General features: G+C 43.9%; 1 protein-coding gene across 6 annotated transcripts in view; it reads right to left on the minus strand.

Annotated features, from left to right (window-relative positions):
• ARHGEF28 (Rho guanine nucleotide exchange factor 28) overlaps positions 1-27,142 on the minus strand; it is a 1,591,074-nt gene that overhangs the window by 268,978 nt on the left and 1,294,954 nt on the right. For all 6 annotated transcript variants that reach the window (XM_069627491.1, XM_069627492.1, XM_069627490.1 and 3 more), the window contains 3 exons: positions 22,018-22,159; positions 4,739-4,851; positions 2,618-2,758 (listed from right to left, as the gene is read on the minus strand). In XM_069627491.1, coding sequence (XP_069483592.1) covers positions 2,618-2,758; positions 4,739-4,851; positions 22,018-22,159 — 396 coding nt within the window. The remainder of the gene's footprint in view (positions 1-2,617; positions 2,759-4,738; positions 4,852-22,017; positions 22,160-27,142) is intronic.

A 27,142-nucleotide genomic window follows, 5' to 3' on the forward strand; every position in this document is an offset into this window, starting at 1 on the left:
CAGTATCAGTGTCTGCCTGAGCGGCTTCGCCCACCACTGGAGGTGGTGCAACCGGCAATGACCGAGGGGTACCAGTCCAGATGAAACTGCATCATATGAGCTCGGGAAGACCTCAGAGTTCTCCTTGCTGGAGCAGGTGTCAGAGCATCTGGTAGACGCTGCTGTATTTGAGACACCAGCATGTGCAAAGGGATCAAATGTCTAATGAACCTTGGTGCAGGAGCCAGTGTTGGGCCGTGAGGTGAAGGTCTAAAAGGAGATGGATGGCGAGATGGTGCTCCCTGCCGAGGAATTGGTAAAGTGTGGTCACGCTCCCCCGACCACCCTCCTGGTCAGAGTAAAACCCCCAGGCAGGTCCTCCTCTGAACTGGGGGTATGCGTAATTGGTGGTGGTGACATCCTGGAATGTCCCAAAGGGGACTGGGTGAAATGCGGTGCAGCCTTGGTGGGCCTAAAGAGAACATTGAGAGCTGGAGGCATCGCCCTCTCTAAATCCAAGCCCCTTGGAAAAGAGGCAATGTCTGGAGCCTGGAGAGCAGGTAAAAAGTTGCTGTAGTTGATGGGGCAATTGTTGGTAAAACCAACAGAGGTCTAGGCGGTAAGGCTACTCTGGGTGTGGTAACCGTCATTGTGGCAACTTTGATGGTAGTGGACAAACCCCTTGACTGAATCGAACTCTTTGAAAGAAGACCAGTCCTCGTAGATGAAGTCGTTGATGCAGTAAATGCCGATGTGGTAGTCATCGACAGGGCAATGGCCCTGATGGATGAGGTCATGGACGGGTCCCTCTATAAGGTCAATGCCAGTGACAAGGTTGAAGACAGTGGAATCGTGGCAGGTCCTTTGACGATAAGCCATTCAACAAGGTCTTATGCTTGGCCACTGGCATCAGCGGTTTCCTCACGGTTGGAACCTGCCCGCTTGACGGTAGGCTAACCGTCGATGGAGACGGTGACTGGCGTCTCTCCGATCTTGGGCCCGCAGCTGCGGCGACCATCGATGAAGAAGTTGTTGGAGCATGGATTATTTCAGCTTTTTTGGTATCTTCCCCAAGGAAGTGTTCTCTAAGGATCTCAACTACTTTTTGTCAGGGGGAGCATGCTCTTTGGATCTGCTGAACCTGGAAGAGGCATGACTATGTATGCCCTGAGGCTGTGTCAGAGGCCTTCCCTTCTACGATCCATGCCACTAACCTCCGATGGTTGTCTTTCCGTGTCTTGGAGGAGAAGGTCTGGCAAATCAAACATCTGTCCACATTGTGGTCAGGATGTAGACAGTAGATGCACCTGAGCTGCCGATCTTCAATGAAGATGTTCTTCAGGCCACAATTTTCACAGGCCCTGAAGAGGCTTTTCCTCGTGAAGTCAACCATGGTGTGAAGCAAAGGTCCAAGCATGGGCCTGCGGCACCCACGTGCCGGAGAGCCGACGATGGACAAGGATCTCCTCCGACAACGGGTTCCCGCCGACGGTAGTCACAACGACACTTGAAGATGATGAGAAAATCAAGACACATTTTTTTAAAATAGGCAAAAAGTTAGTGAATATCGAGGAGCAAAACACAAGAACTCCCAACATGAGAACTTGCAGTAAAAATCTGAAGATGGCCACCACGGGTGGAGCTAATGAGGGCGAGTGTCATTGGCTGGGGCAGTATAACCCAAAGTGACAGAAATAGGCTATAGAAGCGACAAGCAGTTTTGCTTTTAAAGCGAAACTGCTTTAATATAACTAAGGATTCCCAGCCTGACGGCGGGGAATATTCATGATCATGTGAATCCATGGAAGAGCCCATGCTGGAGAAGTGAATGTCTAAACAAAATATTAGAATGAATACTTAAGCCTAATGAACAGGGGGGCAGACATGCCTGGGTGAGGATGTGAAAGTGGCACTGGCAAGAGAAATAATTGACTCAAGTTGAAGTTATTAAGTGTTCAGAAGTATCATTCAGTTAGAGTGCAAAAATACTGAATTTCAAAATGCCTCTGTTTTTATTTCCATACTTTTGCGCAGTTATACGTGGGGGCTGGGTAAGGGTAATTCATTCTGTAAGGTGAGCAAGAGGGGCTGTTGGGGTCTCCGCCACATATAACTGCGCAAATCGAAAAAAATTAAATCGTCATTTATTTATTCAGTATTTTTTATCGCATAGATAAAGTTCTGAAACGCTGTGTTCTTAGTCATCAACATATTCAGTGTAAAAACACAACACTTTTACATAGAGCTGCTTGGTGGTCTGCCATAGTGCATTTAAAAATGACAGTCAAAACATGTTCACCAGCCAGGAGACTGATATCTGCAAATACGGGTGTGTTAGGTACCCTAAATCTGGGTGGAAAAAATCTGAAGTCATTTTTATTTTCCCTACTTGTCTATGCTAGTCTGATATTGGATTTCTTTATAACATAGCACTAAGATATTTGTAAAGGGTTTTATCACTTTAGGAAACTCACAAATACCAAAATAAGAAATATTTACCATATAACATATTTTAATTATACATGAAATTAACAAAACATGTACTGAATTCCTCCCACTGCACCTATATTGATGTAATTGTGTAATTGCATTGATGGACTAGAGCATCAAAACATGTGAGGACTGCTTACATACTCACCAAATATCACATCCTGCCTTTTAATAACATCTTTTTCCAGCTTATTACAAAATGATGGATCCACGACAAGGCTCCAGGATTCTGCTTCAAACTCAACAGGATCTATACTGAGGTCACCCAGAAAAGGTGCATCAACAACATCTGAGAAAGTTTGAGACGCATCATTTGTTTAGGTTTATGAAATACAATGCACAGATATCACAAAAACAAAGATTCAATTCGTAGTGCAGAAGTTTGTTTATAGATAATGCATTTGAAAAGGAAGAGCTAAAAGGGATATCATAATAGCTTGAATAGATTAAAGCAAGAATGTGATCTACAGCAATACTAAAAGGGCCTCATTACGACCCCAGTGGTGCCGTGCCGGTAAAAACAGCACGGCTGCCGGAGGAGTCGTGTTCTTTTCCAGCGCCTGGCTTTGGGGAATGCCAGGTGCTGGAAAAAGTAACAGTGCCGGTGCTTCTGTCAAAGTCAGCGGGCGGGTGCCATACCACCCGGCAGGTCAGACCTGGCTGGTGGGACGGCACCTGCCCGCAGAACTCGGAGTGTTCCGGTCCGGTAACAACAGTGCCGGTAGCTTACCGGCACCGTTGTTACCGGACCGGCACATTCGTAATGAGGCCCAATGTGTCACAATATTTAAGACTTTAAAGGGTCAACCTTTTTGGAGCCTTGCATACATTTTTTTAGGCTGGTGAACAGGGCAGGGCATGAGCTGACAATGCCCACCCAAAATCTGTAAATGCCCTTTCTGAGTGAGAATTTACAGCTATGTCAGCAGCTGGGCAGTAAGAGCGGCAGGAACCATTAAGGTCTTCATGTCTGCATGGAGCACAGGAGCCTTAGGCCTGGAGTAGAGGTGAAGAGGCAATATTGCATAGAGTGGAGAGAACAGGTAAAAAGAATGGTATGCGTGTGTGTGAGGATTGTATGCATGTATGTATGTCTGTATGTGTGCATGTGAGAAGGTATCTGTAATTACATGCGTATGAATGAGTGCAGTGTGAATGGTGTGTATGCTTGCGAGTGTGCATGCAAATGCAGTGTGACTGGGTATGAGTGTGTGTGTGTATGTGTGTGAGTGGAATGGGCTCATGGAGCATGGCCATTTTCTTACAGTGGCAACTTGATCAATGTTATTATGGGTTCCATTTCTTTATAACAAATTACTAGATAACGAAAACATTTTCAGTAAAAGAAAAAAATAACAAAAAATGATGATTTATTTCTCTCCTTTTTAATTAGGGGGGTTTCCTCCTCAAGCCCCCCGTTTCCCCAGCTTGTATACCCTGCCTCAACCCCCACCCCTTTAAATCCCTTACCCCACCCTCTATATATTTTTTACCAAAAATGTGAAACATTTTTCATGATTTATTTTTCACTGAAAATGTCATTCATTATTTATTTTTCGTTATTAACATAGAATACTGTTATTACATGGAGTAAGGGTTAGGGGGTTACTGCAATAGGGAAGGTAGTCTGGATGTTTTCATACTGTGGCATGGCATTTGTACTCACATTAGGGTCAAATCTAACATAATGCGTTGTTACATGGGGAGGGCATTTGTGAAGCCAGTATGGTCATGTTCACTTACTGTGGAATAAGCCAACATGCTATTCTTACTGTGGCATGGCATTTTTTACTTGGGTTAAGGGTAAAGCCAACATTATGAGTGTTCTTACATGGGTGGGAGGCACTTGTATAGCCAGCAGGGAAATATTTGCTTACTATGGCATTGCATGTTTTTGCTGGTGTTAGGGGTAAATACAACATGACAAGTGTTGGGGTATTTCAGAGGGGTATTTATTTGTGCAGGCAGCAAAGACCTGTTTTCTTACTCTGGCATGAATTCTTTGTGGCTTTCCAGGCAACAGCAACATCATAAGTGTTCTTACATTCTCTTGGGGTTGGCAAAACTACCTTTGTTTCAGGGCCCAATTGTTAAACAATCCTGCCTATACATCTGCATTTTTATATGAGCAAATGATGAGCTGGCCTTTAAAAGAAGATTAAATGTTATGCTAAATTGAAAACAAAACTTGTATATAACGATATAGTGCCAACATTTCACATTCAATTTAAAACTAAAAAGGAAATACATGATAAACATGACTTCTCACCTTCAATTTGGAATGTGTCCACTGATGGAGGGGTCCCCACAACTTGCAACAACTCCTCAGATTGCGACCTTGGCCTGTATGTATTAGGGTCTACTTCGGGTTCCAAGGATCTTCTGCACACAAAAACACCAACAGCCTTCCATGACGTGTACAACCAGGTATGTTTGTAAGATAGTACTTTAACGATTAAATGAAAACCAGAAAAGGACTAACTTGAAACAGTGTTCAAAAGCGATTTGTGAGCATTCCTTATGAACTTTAATAAGCTGTAGAAAAATAGAAAAATGCACGTACACCACAAGTGAAGTGTTTTTTTTTAATACAAACTGTGGGTTTTGAATCTCTTTTACCTGGACTTTCTCTTTGAAGTTCCAGAATCAGCCAATGAAAAGTCAAGAAATATAACCTGATATAAAACCAGTGATGGAGAGGTCAGGGAATACTTTAAATATATCGTATTTGTCATTTATATAGCGCCTTTTACCATTATTATAGTCTCAATGCGCTTCGGAGTTCATACAATGCGTGTGTGCATTTGGCCAAATAAGGATTAGCAAGGCTGGCCAAGCACCGGTAAAGAGCAACCCATGAGGTCATGGTGCTGAGGAGAGGCGTCAGGAGATGGCGTGAGTGCTAGTGACTCGCTATGTGCTCAGCATGACAGAATTTGACATAGATCTGCACTGCATGCTGATGTCAAAGGAGTTGGAGCATAGTATGCTGCAAGTAGGCGGAGATTATGTGACCAGCACGACTGAATTGTGTCATAGTCCTTGCTGTATTCTGATGTGTGTGGCTAGCCATGTTTGTGGCTAGTGTCCACCGGAGTGATGCGTTATACATTTTTTTGAAGCTTCAGTGGTGATTTCATTCATTGAATTGTAAGGCTACAATTAGGCTAAAAAGAGAATATGGTTACCTGACATAAATGGGCTAAATCGGTCAAAAATTCACTAACTGAAATGCGCTAAATGCTAGATATGGCTGACTAACACAAATGGTTTAGCACAATTAGGCTAAATGCAAGATATGGCTGACTAACAGAAATGGGATAAGTGCAAGATATAGCTGTCTAACACAAATGGGCTAAATGGGAGATATGGCTGACTAACACAAATGGGCTAAAAGCAAGGTGAGGCTACCCTACACAATTAGGCTACGTGTGAGATATGGCTGACTGACACAAATGGGCTAAAAGCAAGGTGAGGCGCCCCTACACAATTAGGTGAAGTGCGAGATATGGCTGAAACACACAAATGGGCTAAAAGCAAGGTGAGGCGCTCCTACACAATTAGGTTAAGTGCGAGATATGGCTGAAACACACAAATGGGCTAAAAGCAAGGTGAGGCTACCCTACACAAATAGGCTAAGTGTGAGATATGTCTGACTAACAGAAATGGGCTAAAAGCAATATGAGCCTACACTATACAATTAGGTTAAATATGGATGCCTTAGACAAATAGGCTATATTTATAATAGATCATTGTAATTGGTCATATTTTCACACACATAATTACCCAGAGGTTTCTAAGCACGGAACCGGGGATCAAACCTGTGTTGTGCCACGTCGTCTTGCTTCCAAGGCAAGCGTGTTGCCCCTGCGCTATCCTCCTGAGACCAGCAAAGAGCTCCTGCTAATAAGAGTAGTGGGGTTTTAATGGAGCACAGTAATGGCTGCAGTCCCCGCCCACACCACTTTTACCTTATCAGTCGCTGCTGGTGAATGTGGCAGGCTTCCCAGGCAAACCTTGGAAAACACAGACTGGAGCTGCTTCTTCGGCAGCTGCCCTTTGCCTCAGCGCCCTTAGCTGAGGCCTGCCTGGGCAAGGGAAGGTGGGCAGGAGAGGAAAGGAGACACAACAAAGTGGGCAACACAGGCAGGGGGGCACAGATTCGCACTGAAGCAGTGAGGAAAAAGGAAAAAATCCAAACAAAAATGAAATACAAACCCCCATGGGCGTCAGAGCAGGAGCTCAACACTAGGCACCAAGGGATCGCACTCACCTGCACCAGGCTGAGCTAAGGTGCCTAGGAGGTGGCGTTCAGATGAGCTAGTCCCTCAAGATCTTCAAGGCAGGGCTCATGGGCCCAATCAATGGGGGTCTGTGGGGGTGAAAGGAGACACATGAAAGCGGGCATGGCTCTCAGGGGCCGGGGCAAGTATTGGCACTAAAGCAGCGATGAAAAGGGAAAAAATGCAAACAAAAATGTACTACAAACCCCATGGGGTCCAGGGCAGGAGCTCTGTGCTGTGCACCAGGGGATTACACTCACCTGCTCCAGGCTGAGCTAAAGTGCCTTGGAGGCGGCATTCAGGTGAACTAGGCCCTCAAGGTCTTGAAGGCAGGGCTCACTGGCCCAATCAATGAGGGTAGGCGGGAGTAAACAACAAAGCGGGTGTGGAGCACAAATTTGCGCTGAAGCAGCGAGGAAAAAGGGAAAAAGGCAAACAAAAATAAAATACAAACCCCCACGGGGGCCAGAGCAGGAGCCCTACACTGTGCACCGGGGGGTTACAAACACCTGCACCACGCTGAGCAAAAGGGCCTGGGAGTCTGCATTCAGGAGAGCTAGGCTCTTGAGGTCTTCAAGGCAGGGCTCACAGGCCCAATGAATGGCGTTGGGTGTGGGGACAGAGACATAAGAAAGTGGATGGGGGGGCACCGATTTGCACTGAAGCAGCGAGGAAAAAGGAAAAAATGCAAACAAAAATGAAATACAAACCCCCATGGGCACCGGAGCAGGAGCTCTACTCTGGCAACCAGGGAATAACACTCACCTGCACTGGGTTGGGCTAAAGTGCTGGGAGACAGTGTTCAGGAGAGCTAGGCCCTCAAGGTCTTCAAAGTAGGGCTCACAAGCCCAATCAATGAGGGTCAGCGGGGGGGCGGAGGAGACACAAGAAAGCGGGCAGGGCAGGCTGGGGGCACAGTTTCACGCTGAGGCGGTGAGGAAAAAGGAAAAATGTGCAAACAAAAATGAAGTACAAACCCCCATGGCTGCCCGAGCGAGAGCTCTACGCTGGGCAACAGGGGATTAGATTCACCTGCAACAGGCTGAGCAAAAGTGCTGGTAGGAAACAGAGAGATCCACTTGAAAGCATCTCTTCAGTTAAACACATGCCCTCAGTCTTTGACTGCCGCTAAAAAAGTTTTAATTTTCACTGTATGAATCAGTGAACTGTCCAATGGAGCCCAGCATCCTTGTACACATCCTGTATGGTCAACTGATAGGTCCATCGGTAACACTGAGGCACGATAGGCTTATATCACCTGCGTTCACTGTGCATTCAGTAATCCACTCAAAGAGTATCAAGTTAAATAAATACTTATTAAAAATGACAAAATCAATCAAATAACACAATTTTTCCATCAAAAGTAGAGCAAGGTCAGTTGCATTGTTTCTTTAAGTTCTACATATCCATACTCCCTTACTTCAACACTGTTTTACCTGCCCCACAAAATGTATGAAGCACCCTTGAATTCCCAGGTTGGCAATATTATGCCAAGAGGGTGGTGTTAAGACAGTTTTTCTAAAGTCCTACCAAGACTTCATAAAAAACATATCTGAGGCAGTACGTAAGCTCCACTCTTAGAATAAGGCTGTACCACCTAAGAATGTGGTAGCATGGACAGAGCAGCCAGGCTTTTCTTAGGAGGGAGAGAGGGCTGTAGCTTGGTACAAAGAAATACATATGGTCCACAGAAATACTGAAAGACTATGGGCCTCATCAGAAGTTGGTTGGTATCCCAGTGGTAAATCCACCGGAATACCGCCCAACACAATTACTGTTGGAACCACTTGGTCTGGCAGTATTACCGCCAGATCACAAGTGGCAGTGGAGGTGTAAGTCACAATTTTCTTTAGTACATAGGACTCATCGGGCCATTTTCGGCACAATTACTGCAATGGTAATTGCACTGTTGTAATTGTGCCGAAAATGGGTGGAAAGTCGGCGCATTCATCTCCAGCTCAGAGCTGGAGGTGAATCCTCCAACTTTCCCCCAAACTCATAGTTGGGCGATGCAGTAATGCGGCAGTAACGCTATTACCGCCACATTTTTACCGCACCACCCAACTTCTAATGAGGCCCTATGTATAAATAAAGGGTATATTTAAATACAAGTAAACCCAGGTACATCTTGGGGAAATAAGTACTAAAACATCATATAAACAATCATAAAAAAACTCAATACCTATGGTATGCAAACCAAGGCATAACCTTATTTAGAGGAGCCAGCAGCAAGTCAAGGTGAGTCAAACCTAAGGTTATACATTCAGCATAGTAATATACTATTCTTGGGGAATAAGACCAGGTTAGATATACGTTTTGAATGCAATCAGTATTTCAAGGGTAGTAGACCCTGTCAGTCATGTAGTGAAATCACATAATAAACCAACCTTGTTAAAGTATACACCTTGCAACATTACTTTTTAGAAGTCAGTTCAGAGCTAGTAAAACTACTCTGATACTTTCTGGAGGGTCCTTAAGCTACTCAATGTATGAACACTCAATAACTATTTTAGAATGCACTAAGGAAATCAGGGAAAGCAAAACCCAATTACACTTTAGGAAAGACACAATAGGCCTCATTACGACCCTGGCGCTGACAGAATTAAGGGGGCCGGTACGGGACCGGCCCCCTTCATTCCATCAGGGCTGATTATGAGGTTCCCTTTGCGGGACCCGGATCAGACGTCTGGGAAAACCAGACGTCTTTTCCGGGTCCCGCGAGGGGACGAGAAAGGTAACAATGGGACACTTGTAATGTGCCCGTTGTTACCTCCCTCCCCATTCCCATTGAGCCCTATGGGGTCTCAAATGGGAATGGGGAATGGTTCCTGCAAGGAGGACTTACCGGGTCCTCCTATGTCGAAATGACCCAGTAAGTCCCCATTGCAAGAACCCGGTAATGGAGCCCGGTTTGGAGGCAGCCATGGTGCTAACAGCACCATGGCTGCCTCCAAACTCGTAATGAGGCCCAATGTATTTAAAGGTAAGTAATTTACCGATTGGTGCATAACTATCTGCTATTTAATAGATAGGTATACCCAGCATACTTTAAAGAAGTGTATAATACCGTTTATAATGTAAGAACTGTATGACACTATTTTAGAATAGCACCAAAACAATTCAGTGAAGCACAACCAAGTGTTACAAGTTTAAAAGAACTGCAGCTATTCATCATGAGACTAATATACTATTAAAGGATCCTGCAGCTACTAAAGGTATGTATAAACCCTAAGACTGTTTTAGATCTGTCTAAAACAGACCTGGGAAAGCAAAACCCAATAGTTCAATTTAAGAAAGACACAATGTATGTGAAGTTAGGTGAACCCTATTGGTGAGATTGTAAGCTCATTCGGTTAAGAATACTAAAACAGTACCAACACATAACATTTTCGAAGGGGGAAACCATTTAAAGTTAACTTGCATACTTTTACATGTGACTGTTTAAATAGTAGTGGCTCACACCCACAATTGTTACAGGAAATTGATGCTTCCACTGTTTACCTAGTTGTGGTTTCAGTAGCAATTGTTAAAGTTACAACACTAACTCGTAAGTAAGTAATTTTATACAATTTCCAGACAGAATTCTTGTCATTAGAGTCTTTCCCTAGTCTACAGCATGAGTTTTCTCAAATGCAGAAGAGGGACGCTAGTGGTCTAGGTGCCAGTTGTAGGCAAATCAGGATAGGGTACAGGCGCAGGAAAGTCAGAGTTCCAAGGGATATCTTCTATTAGCTTGAGTGTTAGTGAAAAGTGTTCAGGGACTCCAGAGTAGTTTCCTTATATGCGTTCCAGCAGTAGGCCTGGGCAAGTGGCTTGGGCAAACTCCCAACCACACAAATCACCCCCTCAGCCTCACAGAATTCACACAAGACTTAAGGTGAGTATTACCCAAGCCAGCACAGTACCTTAGGAGAAAAGAAGAGCTTTGGAGTGGATGCCTTGAGGAACCGGTCCCTGGATTCTTGGTCTGCAGATGAAAGAACTGGACACTAGATGGGTACTTGCAGCAGCAGTTGTCAGAGAAGGCGTCCAGCAAAGGTTTCATCATGGATTCTTGTGGCTCTGTGGATTTGGTGCCTTTTTACAGCAGCCAGATGAAGAACAAATATCGCTGGTCGGATTCTTTTCACTCTCGGTCCTGCTCTCTGGTGAGGGTACTTCAGAGATTCGAATCTTCTTGTTGGAGATCCAGCAGGAGCCCACCAAAGTTTCGAATGGATTCGGAATTCGGAAGACCATGCACTGCACTAAAGCTTGAGGTCCCAGGATATTGGTGGTTTGCAGCTCAGCAAGGTCACAGCACATTGTGGGTTGGCTCAGAATACAGGTATTCTTGAGACTATTGGATCTCATCAGCCTCTGGGTCATTTCCAGGACCCCCATGTTGATTAGAAGGAAGGGTTGCATCAGGCTCTGTTTATACAGCAGCCTCTCTGGTGCTGGAAATCGCTATAGATGTCTTTTCTTCATCTTCCTTTTCGGATTCAGCTCCAGGGTCAACTGCTTCCAGAGTCAGAGTATTTATCTGAAATTACAGCACAACTTCTGCAAACTCTCCCTGCAGTTTACAGAAAGGGGTGTTCTGGCTGTCCAACCAGCCAGCTGCCCATAGGACTTGGTTCCTATCAGGCAAGGTGAAAGACAAAAAACTGCAGAGTTTTGGACTGCTCCCTTACTTCCTGCCTTCTTAAACACTCTCGAGCTTTGTCAGGGAATACAAAGGATTTCCACTGAAGACAACATTTCCACTGAGTTTGATCCAACCTAGAATGGCTGGGGAAATCCTCAAACAACAAGCAAATGAGAAATGGCGAAAAATGTAGAAGCCCACTATTCAAGCAGAATGGTGGCCCTGCTGTGCTTTACTGAGGCTGATTTAACAGCCTGTGTGTAAAAAGACTAAACAGTCACTAAGTTAAAACCACTGCCACCAGCCATTCATGTAAACTTGCAATTGGAAGAAAAATGTTACTAGGTAAGAAAGGGGATACAATGTATCCCTAGCACTCCACATAAGGTGGGGTGTGCTGGCTAACTTAAATCAATGTAAAGGGGATGTGAATCCCACTTTTCTTCTTGGGAACAGTAGTTCATCCAAGAAATAATAAGAGAATTAAAAAGGAAGCCACTGCATTTAAAATGATGTGTGCTGCTATAGTACATTGCAGTCAGTCCAAAGTTATAAGAAATTATAACTCCAAGCATACACTATGGAGGGACATACAAAGGTCACACATAAAAAGAGCAAACGATGAGGAGCCACCAGGGGGGGTGTTGATGCAGTCGCCTTGACACATTGCTGCCGGTCACTGGGGCTAAAAAAGGGGACGCGAGCCCCCCAAAGCCCCCTCAGCAGCAAATCCAGCTTTGCGCCCCCCCCCATTCCCCACAGAGCGACGACAGGGCGAAACCGTGGTCAATTTGGTCAGCTCTAGAGGGAGATACACTGGCCGACCCGGGCCCGAGTTAAGACAGCAGAGGGCCTCGAATCGCGCACCAGATGTCCAGAGCTACCCTCCACGGGAGCCTTTGGTGCGGCACAGGGCCTAACCATCGCAAGGAGGAGAAAGTGAGGGCCAGTGCCTGTGCGCCTGTATTGGAGACACACTGTGGGTGCCCCAAGCGGGGAGCAGGAGAGCGGGGACGTCGTGGACAGGGGCCAGAATAGGGCTCCGTTGAGGGACTTAAGGGGATCGCACTGAGGAGAGAGGCACCGGAGCTACAGAGAGGGGTAAAGATCTCATCTCGCAGGTGGATTGGATGGACCAAAGGAAGGAGAATCTGGCAAGGCCCACCTTGCTGAGCTCTTAGTCTTGAGAGCATCGGCAGGGCCATTGAAGGAACAGTGTAGATGAAACCGCTGCTGCCGGGCAGTCCTCGGCAGGGTAAAGTTTGGCCCCCCCACGTGGAGTCCTATTACCGGGTCGGGAAAGCTGGCCAACCCTCCACCGGGAGTCCCCTAGGGCACACAGCCCAGGAGTGGAGCTATCTGGGTACAAAGAAACAATACCTAACAAGCGAGTGAACAAGATCCACAGGCGGCGGTTTATGAGAGGACAGAGGTGGAGCGCTGACGCTGAGGAAAGAAGCAGTGAAGAGGTGGGTGACAGGCCCCGGCCCCCGAGGACACACTGGATCATGGCTTAGGGCAATAACTTTACATTCTTTGTAGGGGCCCTCATGGTTGTGAGACCTTACTGGGGGTCAACCCAGTGGGTCTGACAGACTACCCTGCCCCCCAGTTGGACTGGAGAGCCTCGCTGCAGCAGTTTCAATATTCAAAAAGTGCTTTTCTGCACCCGGCAACCCATCCAGCGACCATGGAGGTGGAGGTTGGGGATCAGGCCTCTACAAAGAAAGACATTGCCGCCCTAATGGAAGAAATTAGGAGAATGAGAGCAGAAATAGGCTGCAGACTGGACACACTTAACCAGAGAGTTGACAAGATGGATGAGGAGATCCAACAGGTGAAGAATAACCAATCCTCGCTGGACATTTTGGAAACTCAGATGGACATGAGACTTTTGGAGCTGGAGAGTAGGTAAACTGAAATATTTGTTGGTATCCAGGAAAAAGAGGGCTCACATAAAGAGACATAAGGCGAGCCATCCATGTTATTACAAAGCTTCTGGTTGGTGATGATATAATAGATGAGCCAAGGATTGACAGAGCCCACAGAGCGGGGGGAGCAGTCAGGGGTCCGACGTCAATATTAGCACGCTTTCATCACTACCCTGAGAGAGTGCGACAGGTGGGCCTGATACAGCAGGGAGCGGCCAAGATCACCATCCTTTACCCATGCAAGGCACAGGTTGTGTGGCCCACTAACACAATGGCTAAATAAAAAGGGCATCCGTTACAGGTGGGGCTTTCCCTTCTCCATCTCATTGGAGACTGAAGGTTACAAATACCATCTGATTGTAATTGTAATTGGTTATTTATAATGCATGGAATACCCAGAGGTTTCTAAGCGCGGACCTTGGGATCAAACCTGTATTGCTCTACGTCGTCTTGCTTCCAAGGCTAGCGTGTTATGCCTGAGATATCCCCTCAAGAAACCTGATTATAGAAGCAGACATAAGAAGAGTCACTGAGGAAGTGGTGGGAGCTCGGGAGGCAAGCACACAGTAGAAGGAAAACAGAACTAGGGTGGAGCCATGGCACACAAAACAATCCAGTAAGCACTGTATGCCGGGCTCGCGGAAGTTCAGGAAGTTGAACACTTCGCCCAGAGGTCCTTCTTGAGAGATGGCTGATGCTAAGTCACTGGCTCTGTTCAGGGCCCAGAGTGGGAAAGGAGGCAGAGCTACCATCTGGGCTATAAGGCTGTGAAAGGACGTCATGCTTCATGAGAGGTTGTTGCGGTGACGGGTGTGGGTGTGGGGGATGAAAGCGGAGTTTGGTTGAGATGGGGTGTATTCAGTTGTTACTGAGGATTCTGTTATGGGGGGGTTCAGATATGATGCAGGGTCAAAGAGGTTGCCCGGAATCCCGGGACACTGCTGGTAGTCCTGTCTTTGGTCGCACTGGATGTTGATCAGGACTGGATGCTCGGGGGAGGGGGCAAAGGTGGGGGGATTGTGGGGGGAAAGGGAGAAACAAAGCGTCAAGGAAGATTTTTTGTCTGTCTCTATCATCGAGGCGAGAATGGAGCCATAGCACTAGGATGTTGAGGGAGTACGAGGCACAGGGGAGAATAAACGGTATCAGGTAATAATATCGCCACATATATGGTCGGCGTAAATAATATCACCGGGAAAATGTTGTGGCGATATTATTTGGGTGCCATATATATGGCGACAGGGGCAAAAAAAAAAGAAAAAAATTGGGGATTGCGGGGGTGTCCCCCGCATGTTCCATGCAATAATGTCGCCACAAAAAACAACCATTTTTCGGCAATATTTTTGCATGGTGATATTTTTGTGGCAACATTATTACATGGAACCGAATAAACACTGGTGGCGACTGCAACGGGGTAATGAAGGACGACCAACAACATGGCTTCAGGAGTTGACATAGTTGTACACTCCCTAAATGCAAGGGCGTGAACTCACCGTCCAAGAGGGCTTTGTGCTGAGGGAATTTCAGAGGGCACAATTGGACGTCTTGATGGTATAGGAAACACAATGGGTATGGGTAAAAGAGCCACCCGTGAGGGCTATTGTGGTAGGCAGAACTTATAGGGCCTCAGTTTGCTAATAAAAAAAAGGGGGGGGTTGGCAATTTTGCTGTCCAGCTGCTTGAACTTTAAGGTGGAGAAAGAGATTGCGGACTAGGAAGGCAGATATGTGTTCATAAATGGCAAATTAGGGGGCAACCCTCTGACAATGGGATCAGCCTATTGCCCTAATGTGGGTCAACTGCAGTTGTGGGAGGGGGTAAGAGATACATTGTGGGGGTTTACTGAGGGTCCTGTGGTGATTTTAGGGTATTTCAACATGGTGTTATACCCCGCCAAAGACTGCAAGATAGTGGTGAGTACCCAGACTCCCGGGGTTAGAAATGACACATTCGAAGGATTCCAGAGAATTAACAGGGCGCTGGGGAATTCAGACTCCTTGATAGAGCCGGTGGGGGGTGGAAGACCTTTAACCTACTATTGTCCGATTTATCAATCTCAATCAAGAATCAAACTCATATTGGTTGATGAGATATTGAAGGGATGGGTCAAAGCCAAATCAAGTAGATACGGTTCCATGGTCGGACCACGATTTAGTGAGAATAGTGTTAGGGAATTGAGAGACCTGGAAACCGAGGAGGAGATGGATGTGAAATTACAGCCATCTCAAAGACAGAGAGATTGCAGAGGGTCTGCTTAGTGAAATTGAAGAGCACTTTGAGCATAATGACAATGGGGCAGTAGGCGTCCAGTCACTGTGGGAGGGATTTAAGGCTATGATAAAAGGCTTTCCATCAAAATAGGCTCCCAGAGAAAGAAATAAAGGCTGCAACATCAGGAGGGGTTGCGGGAAAAGATAGCGGGAATCCAGTCAGAGTGTCGGCGAGGTTCCTTTCGCTCTCCTCGGGGAAATGACTACACTGAGAAGGTATAACGGTATGAAGTGATAAAATTGTGGCAAAAATGTCACCTTTCCCAAAACTGCAGCAAAAATGCAGTGGTTTTCATCCGGTAAAGGTGTACCCCATTATACTAATTAAGGGGAGCGGGCGTTGCGTGGGTGTCCCCTGCTTCCCTTAAATGGTATAATGGGTCTGGGGGTTGCGGGGGTGCCCCCCGCATCCTTTACATGGATTGCGGCTGCAAAACCACTGCCTTTTTGCGGCAATATTTTGTGTCCAAGGCCATTTTTGCAGCGATTTTAACACATGGAACCCTCAAAACGGTCTTACTCCAGGACACAGAGAAAAAGTTGCTCTTTACTAAGCAAGAGTAGTATGAAAATGGCGATAAGACCGATAAAATATTGGCATGCAAACTGTGGGAAGAACGGAAGAGAAAATGGTGACTGTTATTCAGATCCCGGGGGGACCTGCAGTGTTTGATACAGAGAGGATTGAGGAGGAATGTAGATTCTTCTTTGAACACCGGTACAGTTCGGAATATTGGGGAGATGGGTCCCAGATAACAGACTATTTAAACCGACTGCTGAGCTTAAGAATCTCAGGCGAAGTGGCCGCGAGCCTAGGGGACCCAGTAGAAATGGAAGAGGTGGAGAGGACAATTAAAGGTATGAAGGGAGGTACAACCCCATGGGAGACAGCTCCTCTGTGAATTCTTTTAAGCAGTACAGAACAACGTTAGTATCGTACCTGGCTAGTGTGTTTAATGAGGTGTTGTTGCATGGATCGCTCCCTGATACGATGATGGGAGCAATTATAGTCGTGCTGCCAAAGGAGGGAAAAATCCGACCCTGTGCTCATCATGCAGGCCCATCTCCCTATTGAATGCTAATGTTAAAATGTTGGTGAAGTTACTGGAAAATAGAATTGAAGGGGTTTTACAACTTTAGTTCATGGGGATCAGGTGGGTTTCATCAAGGGCAGACAAGGCACAGATAACATTAGGAAAACAATAGGCTTGATACACTGAATCAGGAAGGAAAACACAGCGGCATGCCTGGTGACAATAGATACGGGTAAAGTCTTCGACCGGGTGGAATGGCGATACATGATGAAGGTCTTGGAGAGGATGGGATTCTGGAATAACTGGTGGCTTTGTATAGACCCCCCAACTGCTTGTATACAGGTGAATGTTAGGCCAAGTTTGCATGCAGTACCCTCTGGTACCACTACACACAACTATGACTACAGGTGTAAGCAAAACCAACCTTTGGTATAAGTCTGTACCACACAGTTTTTGGTAGCAAGCTGAGCAGCCAGGCTTATCTCAAGAGGGAATGTGAGCTTGTAATGAGGTAACACAGAGGTCCACAGTTACAAGTATTCAAATAGACAGTTACACTCAAGGTTTCTTGGTAAAACACTTATTAATTTATTACACAGTCAGTTAGAAAACATTCACTAAAAGGAGGCAATCAATATCACACAAAAATATACTACAGTACTTGACACTATCAGGTTCTGAGGCATTTAAACTACTTTGAAGGAGGAGCAAAATGGCATTCAGAGCATTTGAAGTAGGAGCAAAAAGGCATAAGTTAATAAAACGAATAGTAGAGTTACTCTTAAACAATGTAAATAGTTTGAGCTCACCAGAGGAGTTGTTCCAATGCAATAGGTAGGCCAAAGTCAATGGGCTAGAGTCTTTTATAAGTAAAAACGGTTCTGGTATTGAAACGGAAAAGTCTTTGCCACGGTTCTTAGAAGTAGTTCATAGAAGAAAGATTCATATGTCGGGTCACAAGCTGACTAGGCCTGCAAGTTGCCAAAGTTTCACGCACTTTCACAGTGAGAGGTAAGTTCTCTTGTCGGGTTTTCACAGTACCTGATTGAAGAAAAAGATGCAGCTGAAGACTTCTGTTCCTGGCAGTTCCTGCAGATCTCGCTGTTCCTGAGCCTCAGTCATGGGGACAAGAGGGAGGACGTTGGGGTACACCTGCACTGCACGGGGACTGGTCACAAAGCTTGCAAACAGGCAATTCTTCGATTCCAGTTGCTGTCTTCAAGCACACAAACTGGTGTCCTTCTCCCTGGCTATTCGGTTTCCTGCAGCACTCTGAGGAAAGTACAACCAGCTCCGAGAATGGTGTCCAGGTGGCTTACGAGTTAATTGGTCCCACCAACTCAAAGGAAAAAGTCGTCCTTCAAGGGCTTCTCTGTCTAGGTGAACTTGGCGATTCAGATCTGCAGAAGGGCTTCACCGGGCAAACAAACGGTCCAGGAGTTGCAGCAGGCGTCCTCTTCCAGCTCATCTTCGGTTCTTTCGTTCCAGTGGTCGACTCTGCCTTCCAAGCGAAGAGACTCACCTTTTACACAGTTTTCCCCCATTCATTCCAGCCTAGCTGCCACGCACCCAGCAGGGTGGCTGTCCTTGCCGGACAGTCAGCCAACCAATCACGCCAGTGTGCATTTGGGTCTCTTAGGGGACTAAGCACAGGGAGATTCGGGCACCTCCCTCACTTCCTGCCCACCCCAGACACTCAGGCGCCAGAGGCGGTCTTCAGTCCTGCACGCAGAAACAAACTATAGAAGGACCTTTCCAAAAAGAAATGGCGAAAAAAGAAGACCGGGACCTGTTTAAACAAAAGAGGCTCGGACGCCATCTTGAAAAACATGGCTCCCGTGATTTAAAGAAAAAATCTCTGCAATTAGTAAATGGATGGCTCTCTGCTTCCTCATGCTGTACTGAAGTAATCTTTCTCCCAGCTCCTAAAGCCATCCCACCTCTCCCCTCTCCCATATCCTTCCCTCCTGACCTTCTTGCTCCCTCACCGAAAGGCTTGCAATCTTGAGGCCATCTTTGATAGCTATGAATTGTTACAGTCGTAGGTCGCTATCACTCCCTCTGCTGATCACATCAACCTCCACAACATTTGGAAAATGTGCCCTTTTCTTCCTAAACCCTAAACAAAAACTCTAACCTCCACTCTTGTACAAAGCAAACTTGACTACCACTCTAGCCTATTACTTGCCCTTCCTATCTACTCCTTCCTCCCTCTAGACAGATCCTCCCCCACTTCCACCTATCGACAACATGCTGGTCTGCTTTTCATGCACACATGCTCTCTTTTCAAGTTCCTTCTCTTACTCTACAAATTTACCTAAGGCCTTGCTCCTCAGTACCTGTCTGATTTATATCTCATTTTACTCACCATCTTGTTCACTTTGATCCTCCTCTGCACTCAACCTTGCAGTCCCATACCCTTCCAGTGCCTCCTCTTCCTTCTGCTCTATTTCCCTACTCACCCCGATCCACTGAAACCCACTGCCGGTAACAATGAAACTGTGGATCTCTTCAAAGCTTGGCTTTAATGTCACTTACTTGCAAAAGAAGGAGCTCCCCCATCTCCCTACCTAACCCCACCACTGCCTCCAGTTATACCTAATAATGTATTTTTGTATATGTAAATAATACTCCTCTTTAGTTTGAGGCACTTACCTATATATATTCATGGAAAAAAAAGTTAGCTGCAGGGACATTAAGGTGAGAACTTAACGCAACAAAACTCCAGAAATTCAGCTTAAGCCACGTTAACTTCGTGCCCCCTGTTGCGCAGCCTATGACCACATTGATGACATCACTGACTAATGTTTTTTCCTTGAATTTCAAAGGTTTTTTTACAATGTATTGCTCACCTTAACGTCCCTGCAACTAATGTTTTGTTTTCCTTGAATTTCAAGGGTTTTGTTATTCCATAGATTTTTAGAACACTACCAGACCACTAGTCAAGGCCTTCGGCCATGGTCAGTGCATTTAAAAAAATGAGCATACCGAACATAGATTATTCCATATATTTTTAGAACACGACCAAACCAGGACGGTGGGAAAGGCCACTCTATATTTACAACCCAATGCACAAAGAGCTACATCAATTACAAACTGACTTTGAACTGTTTTTACAGTGGTATTACTATGTATAAAATGCTGCAGGCTTTGAGAACTCACAATGTTTTTAGGCAATGTGCAGTGAGATTCAATTGTTTCCGAAGGATCACACACTTTGTTTGAGCAGCGTGCTAAAAGCCCCATGATTTATGGCCGGTCCCTTGGTGACTATTGTGATACATAACACAACCCCAATTTAACACATTTAGGCAGCACGGAAAAGGGGTAAAAATGACTGGCTGCAAGAATAACATATGCCCAGGTACTTTCAATGCCATAGCGAATATCAAAAGCTGGCACCCATGATTGTACGCACAGTAAGTGAACATATACATTAAGGTGAAATATACAAATGTATTTCATTTGACCTTCCCCTTTGAAGAAAGTGTGCAAGACAAAATAGAATTGGGCTTTTTAAAAGAAGTACTGAACACCAGAAAAAAACCTAAGAGAGGAAATGTTTAATAAAATATGCTGGTAAAGTATAAAAGGTGTTCTCCTTTTAAACCCAGCAATATGTTATAAAATATTCTGTGGTAACGAAAATCCCAATACAAAACAAGTACTTGTGGTCTTTTGGGTAGGCGTCTGCACTGGGAACATGACAACCTGAGTAAAGTCCTCCAAGCCAAATACTTGACCAAGCTTGCCAAGGGGTTGTGGCCGCCCTGTAAAAAGGTTGTGCTCTTCACTCACATGTGTCCTTTACATGTGCCCTGAAAATAAGCCACAATCAGGGGAGTATTAACTTCACCAGTGCCCAGGATTCCAAACTCTCTTGTCACATCGTGGGCACACACTTGTGGCTTACTTGCCCTCTAATAATTTCCCCTCCTCACCCCGATGTCTGGCTTTCAACAGTGCTCTGCTTTATAAAGACAACTTGAAAAGTACACATTCCATAGTGTTACTCAAATATATAAATCCTTATAACAATAACAACAGCATTTCAGCGCGTGTATTTCTGTTTCTCCTTAGATGTTACCGCAATTGCGAAGCAATCGAGCTGAACTGCTATCTGGCAACCTTCTTGCCTTCCATAATTGGATAATTTAAACCCTCAAGTCAAGGCTCAGATGAAGAGCTACCAAAAGCTCGAAACACGTGTCAGTCTGTCTTACCACCTAAAATAAATACCAGACTACAATTTCAAGTTTGCACTTTCTTTGGCGCGGTGCGACTGGTTTCCTTTGGTTTAACTATGTCCCTACAGTGGTAGTATATTGGCAGTATACCCACAGCACCCAGACGCCCGCAGCCCTGTGCCATATTATTACTGTTCTGTACAAGCGCTGTGGACAATATTAACTCACTCTGCCAACAGTTGTCTCTTAGTATGTGATCTAAGCAGATTCCACATGCCTCAGAAATATACATATATATTGTTCTCATCTTTGTACTATTGTCCAAGCACCCTTTGCGGAAATACCTCTTCCATCTATTTACAATTGACATGCCTGTTCTTAAAATTAATACACATTACAAATACAGTTCTTTATGTCGAATCCCTCCATATAAACCTGAGCCTCCCAATTTAATGATATGGGGCTGTCAGACTTTGAAGTGCTGAGGGAACATAAACAATACTCCTTTTGGGGACTGCCCATCCTGAATAGCATAATTCTTCATGGTGTGATGGATTTCTAAAACCATGAAGACATATACCTTCATTATTAACATGATATAGGGACCATATGGTTCTTATGTGGATCTAATGTTGGGGGACCGGTGCATACATTAACTTGTTTGAAATGTTAACAAAGGCATTTGGGGCCTGATTTACAAAAGCACTTTACAGTGGGAAAATACCACTGAAAGTCATGTATTTTACAGGAAATGCCCTTTGTATTGCCGATCACATTTTCTTTCAATCAGGGGTCTCCCATGTTTGCAATTAAAAGGGAAACACCATTTGGTTCCTTTTGTCGTCTTTGCTGATTTCCTGAGGTGTTAAGGATGGCACCTTGGTGCATTAAAATGCCATGACAACATCTCTAGCAAATCATAGTGGGTGTTGTCTGACAGAGGTCAAAACTATTGCTGTGTTTGCTGCAAGAGAAGAGAGCCACTTGTGACCAGTAAACAATCTACATAAGAACCTCTGAGCTAATCTCTTTCCATTAATTTTACTGTATGGTTGAAAACCTCTACTACTTAGTGTCATGTTGCAGAAATCATTGTATGGAAAATGGCATTAGCCTACAAATAATGTGTGCCAATATATATATTAGTTTTCATCAGAGGTTGTGACAGTGTTGAAATAAAAAAATCTTTCAAAATAATGCATATGTCTTCTACCTTTCGAAGATGGCAATCGGAACACTTTTCGATACTGGTAGAGTGGTCTCTTGTCTGACCCCAGACAAGTTAATAGGCAATGAAGTCGAAGACTGTATCGATGAGGCAATGGGTGGCTGTGTTACCTCTGAAAAGGATGGATCTATGGAAAGTAAAATAACAAAATATTTGAACGATACATACAGTGACTTCATGAGGACAATTAGAACACATTTTCTAAAGACAGTCTTGTGTAAAACTGAAAAAACATATGAATGGACATTCTAAGGCCCACATTAAGAAATATCACCAGTGATAAATGACTGCCCAGCTTAGGGTGATAGATACAACCAGACATTTACATTTCATGGCCAGGGGTAGGACTCCTGCAGAACATACCATTTCCATCTCATCACCAGATTGTTTACCATATACCCAAAACACATTCTTCTCATTCTTTTATTTTCATCACACGGCTAATATTATTTATTTAGGCACGGTTTGAAGAGGAGCGAATATTCGCCTGTTTGCTGCCTAGAAGAGCCTCGTTAGCATGATAACAACATGTACCAGGAGTTATATTTGGCTCCACAGGCTTGACAGGCCAACTGATGCCAAACAAACACACCTCTTGTGTTTGGCACAATCTACAAATAAACAGTAGGACACATCTATAAAACATTTAGAGCATAAGGAGTCATAAATAATAGTCAAAATTTTATGGCTGCATAATATGTGCAAGTTAAATTTGTGGAACGCTTTCTTATAGCTCCTCATTTCCACGTGGTAACTTCTGGTCACTGGCTAATTCTAATGCTGGATACCCAGGAGCTCCTGCTTATCCAATCATAATTTTGATCCCTGCTTTGGCCAGTAATTTCCACATTACCAGTGGTATTTTGTTATATAATAGGATTAGCTGGCAGTAATGCATGTCATTTTATCTGTAATGGGCAAGTTAACACTGGCGGTATTCATACTGATCTTTCTGTAAAATGAGTATATTAGCACAGTAGAGGGACTTAACAAACACATATAGCACTTAGGACTAGATGAGGAAGCAAAGAGTTGCAGACCAAAGTTAGCCAGTGATTGCTCCTCGTTTTTGCTAATGTTTCCAAATATCCGAAAGACCCTAATTATCTACAAAGGAAATTGGTTAAGTTCTAAGAGCAATTCAAGCAGGCAAGTAATATGAGGTGGTTTTCTCTACTCGCCCTCTTACATACCAATACCCTCATACATGCCGATTTGTGTTTAGTCAAGTATTGTACCTAACTGTTATGCCTCCATTCACCTACTACCTCTCTCTTATTACATTGTTTGCTTATGTCTATTTCTATTTGTATTTACTTATGCTTCCTAAATTGTCATGTTAGAGCGCCCAGGTACCTCAAGGTGTGGCGCGCTATACAAATAATAAACAAACAAACAAAACATACCCAGAGAGTGGAGTAGGAACACAATTTAATTTGGCAATATGGTGTCGCATATCACCAAAAACATTATTTTGTTGTTTTTACAGGGCACACAAGTTAAGTCATACTAACTCAACATTTTCTTTAGTGGTTTTCAGTCTCAGAAATTGGTAGCTCCCTGGCACATCATGTGTCATAGTGTGAATTACCCCCTACATGGGTTGCATGCACTTCTATAGGAATGTCTCCACAGCCAACATCCTTTTTTTTGGAATGTGACAGGCTGTCTCAACTCCAAAAAGATTTTGTATTTGATCACAGAAGTACCAGTGTCTGAGATATTAACATAAAACATAATTAACTTCGAATGGTGATGTCATTGAATCTGTTGAAAGCAATGTCCACTCATGCATGGTGTCACAGGGGATTTTCATTTAGCATATCATGTAAGCAAGACATTTTATACAATAGCACCTGCATCGAAATGGCTAGTATGACTTCATTCAGAAGCTTTATTTCAGAATTTCATAAAAATCCATTAAAGCACCAACAACAAGTTATAAATATATTTAGTATGAAATACAATTCATCAATGGCATACATAAAATCCAATGTTGTATATTTCATTGATGTTAGTATAAAATCTAAAACAGCTTAAAAGATTTTTCTAAAACATCATAACGGTGACAATGAAAATGTGTCTAACGCCCACGTTTCTTTCCCAAATATAGCCCATAACATATACATAAATGCTGGGCCACATTGCCTAAAATTATGTTCTTGCTAAATCAAAACTAACATGGATTTTCTAATTGTTCCATATTTAGGACAAACAAAAACTTAAAATGCTGATTCAAGGATATTTAAACACAACGAGTAATTTCTGTTCATTAAAGGATTCCCAGACCACTTTGATTGTGCCATCCGTATATCTAATAGATTATATCAAAGCCTAGTGACAAACAAGGATCCTGCAATATCAAATGAGGTTGTATTGATTCTGTCATTGTTATTATAACCATGGGAACATTTGTGAATCTCTACATTTCTATCTCTTCTCTGTTACACTGAGAGATAGTTCAATATTTTAAAAGGCACTGCTTTACTTAACAATGGTGAATCTATACTAACGTTTATCATAACTGACATATTTACTTCCCTCAGATGTTTCATCATATATTGAATCTACAAAATTAATTCACTTCTCTGCAAAGCTATAAACTATAAATGACTTTCTCCCTTTTCTAGTTACTGCTGCCACAGATTTACTAAACACATTTAAAAACAACTTTATAGGTTCCAATTTGAGCTCAGATTCAAGATAAGGCAGACCTACCTCATGATGTGCTGACAATGAAGATGCACACAGTGGAAGACCCTAAAGTCACTTACATAACTTGTTTTCTGCTACCTGCAGTGATTCTGTTTTTTTCATTCCCCAGACACTCATGCCATATTTGGCAATTCCCTTTGGTTTAGCTTTGTAGACATTTAACATCCAATCCACAGTTTGAACATTTACTACTTCTGCAAAGGTGTAAATAGCACCATATCCTTGCAGTGTTGTTTATAACTCGTGTTTACCAGTTAATAAATGATCTATGTGAACGCCCAGATGATCATACACATTTTTTTTAATTTTTGTGCTGTCAATTTGAGAATGTGTTTCCCGTTCCTTATTTGGAACTTTGAAACTATCATCACCACAGATATGACCTCTCTCCTACAGATATGAACAATATTTACCAGTGTTTGGAAAGATCCAAGGGTACAGGCTAAAATCCACCACATCAGCCATTGTAGTTAACAAAGATGTATTTTGGCAATTTGTAAATAAGTTTAACAAAACTGGGACAAGCACACACCCCTGACTATGTCATGCCTCACTCACCTGTTGCATATGGTAGCAGGACTCCATATGCTTTCAGAACGGCAGCAAGACCGTTCTATAACAGGTGGAGGCTATTTTCCAAACTCCCCGCGAAACGGCATTGTATTCCTGCTCCTAAAGTCACGTGATCGCGCCTTTGGCTCACCAGTCACGTGCTTTTGGTACGTATTTAGGTCCTGTTCTCTAAGCGCCCCACGCTTCTGATTGTTGCAACTTTGTTTCCTGCTGGCAGTTTGTTTCTGTGAGGACCGCGTCCTTCAGCTATACGCTTCTTAAAGAGTTCCCGTTTCCATTCCTGGATTCCAGATCAATTTCCACGCTATTTCCTGAGACCTGAGCATCAAAGACGATGGCTGCACCTCGTGGCGGCTTCCCGAAGCCGTTTGCTGTTTCTCACTGAGGTGTCTTCGCCTTACCTGCCGTAAGGTATACTTCTAGCACTTGTCCACTGCTGTGTGTTATCATTCGTTTATAAACTTCAATGCTACTCTCGGAGCTATGGGAGTATTTACAGCATCTTTCTTAGTCCCGTGTCCACAAACATTCATTTACTGAGAGATAAGTACTGTGTCCCGGTTGGGATTACTTTATTTTCCAATTTGGCATCAAGGGTGAATAACGCACTACTGAATAGAGAAAGATTTCTGTTTTGAACTTCTGGAGATGCCAGGACAATTTATTTTCCAACATTAATCAAGGTGATCTACGTTCTGCCAACCAAAGACTCTTCCACCCTGCTGGAAATACCAGGTTTATTTTGTGTTATGTTTAATGCACCGAACTAAGGACGCTATCCAGAGTGCACCTACCCGACTCTAGTTCGGCCCTCGTTCCGTTCGGGATTAGTTTCCTACTAACTTCCCCTCTTCCTTTCCGTTGTGTTGGTGTTTTGGATTCATTTGGAACATTGAAGCTCACCTCAACTCGACAAACCACTCCTACAGGTTAGTGTAGCATTAATGGGATTTAAGGAGTACAGCTAATATTCTTATTACTTACCTTATGCTTCTTTGTACACAGATTGGAGAATGTGCATAGTTATTCATCCTTTCAATTGATTCCTCGCTCTGGCCGTGTTTTGTATCGGACAGTGGGTGTAATCAAGGGAAAGGATTCTTCCTTGAGGATTCTTCAGTGAAGGTTAAGAAGAAAGAATTCGGATTGTGTGATGTCTCAACCCACTAATCCAAGCCCTGCAACATCACTGTGCATTGCTGGCAGCAGAAACCTCAGAAATGGCCACTGGAAAGCATGCTGCTCGCTAGAAATCACCAGAAAGTGCACAGTAAAAAGATGAAAAATAGGCCGCCATCCACTTTTGCGTATGTCCATGGTAACACAGGAGACCACTGCCAAAACCCATCATTTGGCTGCCCACAGAGCAAAATCATTGCAAAAGAAACAGAGTTGTTTCAAAAAATCTGTTTTATTTGGTGTCAAATTTGCTAAAATTATGGCTCACAAGCCACCCAAAAAGATCCAACCTCCTTGTTGTGTGGTCCACATCATTCTACTTCAAGAACCTACATATATATAAGGTCCACAGAAGTGTATGTTATCTGAACAAAGTCCACTTTTGAGGATTGCTTGCTGGAAGAAATCTGTCAAAAATGGATGTAATACCGTTACTCACCTCTATCAGAAGCCGGCGATTTAAAACCATTCTGTGTAAAGTTGTACATTGAACCCTAACTATGCCAAAGAATGACTTGCTATCAGAAGACTAAGAGGTGGATACAATTCAAAACTATATTCTGAAAAGGCTTGATGTAAGACATTGTTTGATGTATTTGTGAAAAACGTGAGTTATATCTTAAAATAAGACAATTTTTAGATA

The sequence above is a fragment of the Ambystoma mexicanum genome, chromosome 6p (genome assembly GCF_040938575.1).
Source record: "Ambystoma mexicanum isolate Mex_15411 chromosome 6p, UKY_AmexF1_1, whole genome shotgun sequence".
NCBI lineage: Eukaryota > Metazoa > Chordata > Amphibia > Caudata > Ambystomatidae > Ambystoma > Ambystoma mexicanum.